At 33.7% G+C, this 4,861-nt stretch overlaps 2 protein-coding genes across 2 annotated transcripts in view; one reads left to right on the top strand and one right to left on the bottom strand.

Moving 5' to 3' along the window:
* LOTGIDRAFT_155187 (hypothetical protein) overlaps positions 1–1,663 on the top strand; it is a gene marked incomplete at both ends in the record, with an annotated part of 2,209 nt that extends 546 nt beyond the window's left edge. The window contains one exon of the mRNA XM_009065684.1: positions 839–1,663. Within this exon, the coding sequence (XP_009063932.1) occupies positions 839–1,663 (825 nt within the window). The remainder of the gene's footprint in view (positions 1–838) is intronic.
* A 23-nt stretch (positions 1,664–1,686) lies between these two features.
* LOTGIDRAFT_229491 (hypothetical protein) overlaps positions 1,687–4,861 on the bottom strand; it is a 6,266-nt gene continuing 3,091 nt past the window's right edge. The window contains exons 3-4 of the mRNA XM_009065683.1: positions 3,473–3,566; positions 1,687–2,429 (exon numbers count right to left, since the gene is read on the bottom strand). Coding sequence (XP_009063931.1) covers positions 2,096–2,429; positions 3,473–3,566 — 428 coding nt within the window. The 3' untranslated portion in view covers positions 1,687–2,095. The remainder of the gene's footprint in view (positions 2,430–3,472; positions 3,567–4,861) is intronic.

Below are 4,861 nucleotides of genomic sequence, written 5' to 3'. Positions count from 1 at the left end.
AANGTTGAAGTAATAANTATTCTAGAAGTATCTATCCATAAATTGTCTTATTTATCTATAACCTGTGCTTCTAATATGCCTTTGAAAGATTATTGTTTATACTGTTAATTTTGATGAGTGTCAAACACCGACTTTCTCCAATGTCTTTACTTGCAAATATAAGCATTCGAAAATAAAGAAATATATATTATACATCCAAGTGACGTTTCTTTTGCATTTCAGTATATTTTAGACTGAATAGATCAAGTAATGTTCACCGCTCTTAATGCCATTCGATGTGCTTATTGATTGAGCTCACGACCCGAGACCACAAATCTTTTTATACGCAATATATATACGTGATATATTGTAATCACCCTTGCGGTCCGTCGGTCCATCTGTTCATTAACATTTGGCTCGTGCTCACTCTACAGGCTACAATTCTTTACAGATTCTTCTGATTTTTATTTTGTGGGTCAATGTCATTATAAAGATGATCCCTATCAATTTTCAGAATGATCTGGAAGTTTGTCATCAAAATGTCGTTATTAACTTAGTGTATTCACTCTATTAGCCACATTGTGCAGCTTTTGCTCACTCTTCAACAATTTTTAATGGATTCTTTTGATTTTTATATAACGTAGTATGGAAGTATATTGTCATCCGTCCGTCTGTTCACAATTGGCTCATGCTCACTGTACGGCCTACAAACAATGATTTGTACTTGCAGTCAAAGCTGCTGGTGTGCGTATGTCATCTTCGCAAGGCTATCTTTTCAAACTTAGCTGAGCATGAAAAATGGTTTAATATGGCGCACAGGGTCATTTTAGATTTGTCACTCATGCATTTTTTTTTTCAGGAAGACGTAATAAAATCAGGTTCTGAAAAAGTAACTGTAGTAACGGCTTACTGGAATTTGGGAAGTTTTCAAAAGGGACCATCTAAGAATTTGGTGTTCAAGTCGAATTTGTATAAAAAGTGGATGTCAACTTTTCAATACTTGGCAAACCCATTAGTTGCGTTTGTGGATGACAAAAAATTTGCAGATCATTTACGACATCTACGAAGGAACATGGCTAATGCTACCAAAATTATCCTAATAGAGAAATCCAAGCTTTGGTCTTTTGGATTGAAGGACAAAATACACAATATCTATTCAAAACCTGGGTATCCAAAATTCTATCCAAATACTGTGCTACCAGGATATTCATGCGCTCAACACGCTAAATATGACGCTGTGCAGATGGCAATAGAGAAAAATTATTTTCATACAAATTACTTTACTTGGCTCGACATTGGTTATTTTCGCGAAAAACTAGAAAGTACTCGTCTTTTCGAGTTGATTCTCCCTCCACAATTCAATCCCAACCGTATTTCATTTACTGAAGTGGGAAGATATGAAGACATTTCTTTAAGGAAAATTGTCTACGAAAATAAAGTGTGGGTCGGAGGTGGAATGGCTTTAGGAAAATCTGAAATTTTTCTGAAATTCATCGCAGAATATAAGAAGGCAACCGAGACATTTATAAAAATGTCATTAATGAGCACGGATCAACAAGTGTTATACGGACTATATTCTCGGCAAGGGCGAAAACTCCTCAAGCCTACAATAGAATTACAAACGTATAGATCGGATGATTGGTTCCATTTAGGATTGTTGTGTCATCGCTATGCTAATAAGTAGTTACAATTGATAATGATTTTGTTGAATTGATACAACTGTTTCAAATTTTATTTCTGAAATCCCTAAATAATTCATTACTGGGAGATTTTTACTCAAGATTTCAAAGAAAATGACTATTTATTGAATTGAAAAAATAATAATTCGAACACAAAAAATAAATAAATAACTTTTTAACTCATTACACTCAATATAATACATATTAAATTTGTTATGTGTATCGAGGTCGCTGAATGCATCAATTTGCACCATTCCAATTTTCAATTAGACGTCTGTGGTACATGCAATTCCACTTAAACAACGCTTGTGATGATGTCACTAATTGCGAAATTTTCTTTAATACATAAGGTCCTTCAGTGACGTCATCAAACACGTAGATTTAGTGGAATTGCAGGAACCACAGACGTCTGATTCTCATTGAAAATCAGACTGAAACTACCATCCTGGTCGACAAGTTGCCCATTGTTTAGGACTGTACGACGGAGAAAAAAACGAGGGTGGTGAACATAGTTCGTACTCCAACTTTTTGCGCTGGGATGCCAAGACCTGCCTTTCTCTAGACAATTTCTTGCGTTTTTCAACCAGAGCTGCTTTTGCTGCTTGGTACATCTTGTTCTCTTCACGAAGTTGTTGGATTTCCTTTTGTAGATTCTGTCTTTCGATCATCAGACCGTCTGATTGGCTGCTTAAGGTTCCATCAGCGAAACTGATAGACGATGGCATGGACCCACTTTCTCCAGTTCCAAGACAAAATGTCTTTGGTGACAGTCTGAAAAGATATAATCACTTCTTTTGAAGCATTGTGAATATAATACAATCACTTGACCTTATATGGTTTGTATATAAGATATTGAGTATTTTTACTATGTTACCACATTGTTTACAGATTCACATTTTGCCAATTATTTTCGTATATTTTGTACTATTACCTTCAACATACAGCTAAGAGTTTAAGATTGTCATTGGACTGATGAAAATATCAAGCAATAAAAAAATTATCGTGTCTATGATTTTTTGAAGAAAAATGTTCAGTCCGGAATGTCATTTTCAAATGTAAATTTCCTAACCTTATATTTCTAAGGGGCCAAAGACATTCCAAGACAAACAGCATGCAATTGACAAATTTATTTTGAATGTTTGTGAAGTATGAGATAAAATTCAATTCTGAGCCCATTGTGACCACAAGGTAATGTTATGGATCATACATACGAATATTGTAATATATGATCGATGACCTAATAACATCTGAAACTAAGGAAATATTATATTTAATTGTTTGAATTATCTTGGAATTCCATGACAACGATATTCATCATTATTATTTAGTAGTTTCGACCAATAACCAGCAATATTAAAGTTGGCGGTGGGAGGGGATATATTTGGAAATTTCTATATTATAATTATATACAGCCAGAGTTAAATCCAAATGTTATTTTGGAAAATCGACTATTTTGTAAAAAGTTATAAAACTAAATAAAGTTTAGAAACCATTACTCCCTCTATAGGCATAAATGTATATTCTTTTCACATTATTAATACAAATTAATATATAAGTCAATGGCAGACAGGACTTTTAAAATGAGATCTGTATGAAACCCCAACATCAAAACTAGTATAAACTACTTTCTGAACAATTAATACACTCCGTTTTTAGTTAACCCTTTTAAAAAAATTCAGTTTCATCATAGATACCATTTTCAAGTATAATTTACGACGTTTTTGATGATGAAAATTGTGCATACTGTCCCTTTAATGTCAAAAAAAACTTTGAGACTACGTACTTTGAGTAAGAAACGATGGTGAAATACTTACATAATTGTTTCTGAAGCTACGCTACTGGTTTTCGGTGATCTCTTTTCTTCTAGAGAATCGTTAAAATCTGATACATCAGACGTGTATAAATCACCTAAAATAAAAAGATAGAATGCGTTGCAAGATAACATATGCCCACTGGCAGCTGTCAGAAATAATAAAACAGTCTTTAGTGACTAAAGTACGAATTTTCTGATATTGAAGAAATTATTTATGCTGAATAATTCCACAAAATTTTTTAAGATCAATATCAATAACCCAAATACAACAAACAATTAAAATACACAGCTCTAATCAAGGGCAAAAAACAACTTTTGACGCGTGTTTACAAAGTCAAGGGCAATAACTCAAAAAATGTTCATCAAAAATATCTCTTGTTAGAACTTGTCCGAGATCTTATCAATTCCAATGATCACACCAAGTTTCATCAGAATCGGTTGAAAACTAGCTTCTATAGTGCTCACAACCAAATTTTGACGCTTTTTTCGTAAGTTAATGGCATTAACTCAAAAACATTTCATCGAAAATGCGTCAAGTTAGAACCTGTCCGAGATCTTATCAATTTCAATGATCACACCAAGTTTCATCAGAATCGGTTGAAAACTGCAGCGTCAATCCTGCTCACAAACTATTTTTTAACAAATTTCGACGCATTTTAACAAAGTCAAGGGCAATAACTCAAAAACCGTTCATCGAATATGCGTCAAGTAAAAACTTGTCCGAGATCTTATTAATTCCAATGATCACACCAAGTTTCATCAGAATCAGTTGAAAACTTAGCTTCAATCCTGCTCACGAACTATTTTTAACAAATATTGACGCGTTTTTACAAAGTCAAGGGCAATAACTCAAAAACCGTTCATTGAAAATGCGTCAAGTTAGAACTTGTCCGAGATCTTATTAATTCCAATGATCACACCAAGTTTCATCAGAATCGGTTGAAAACTGTAGCTTCAATCCTGCTCACGAACTATTCTTAACAAATTTCAACACGTTTTAACAAAGTCAAGGGCAATAACTCAAACACCGTTCATCGAAAATGCGTCAAGTTAGAACTTGTCCGAGATCTTATCAATTCCAATGATCACACCAAGTTTCATCAGAATAGGTTGAAAACTGTAGCTTCAATCCTGCTCACGAACTATTTTTAACAAATTTAGACGCGTTTTAACAAAGTCAAGGGCAATAACTCAAAAAAAGTTCATCGAAAATGCGTCAAGTTAGAACTTGTCCGAGATCTTATGAATTCCAATGATCACACCAAGTTTCATCAGAATCGGATGAAAACTGTAGCTTCAATCCTGCTCACGAACAATTTTTAACAAATTTCAAGGCGTTCTAAGTCAAGGGCAATATCTCAAAAACCGTTCATCGAAAATATGTCAAATT

The sequence above is a fragment of the Lottia gigantea genome (genome assembly GCF_000327385.1).
Source record: "Lottia gigantea unplaced genomic scaffold LOTGIsca_7, whole genome shotgun sequence".
Classification (NCBI taxonomy): domain Eukaryota; kingdom Metazoa; phylum Mollusca; class Gastropoda; family Lottiidae; genus Lottia; species Lottia gigantea.
The sequence above is the reverse complement of the archived record's forward strand: the minus strand, read 5'-3'. Positions and strand labels throughout refer to the sequence as shown.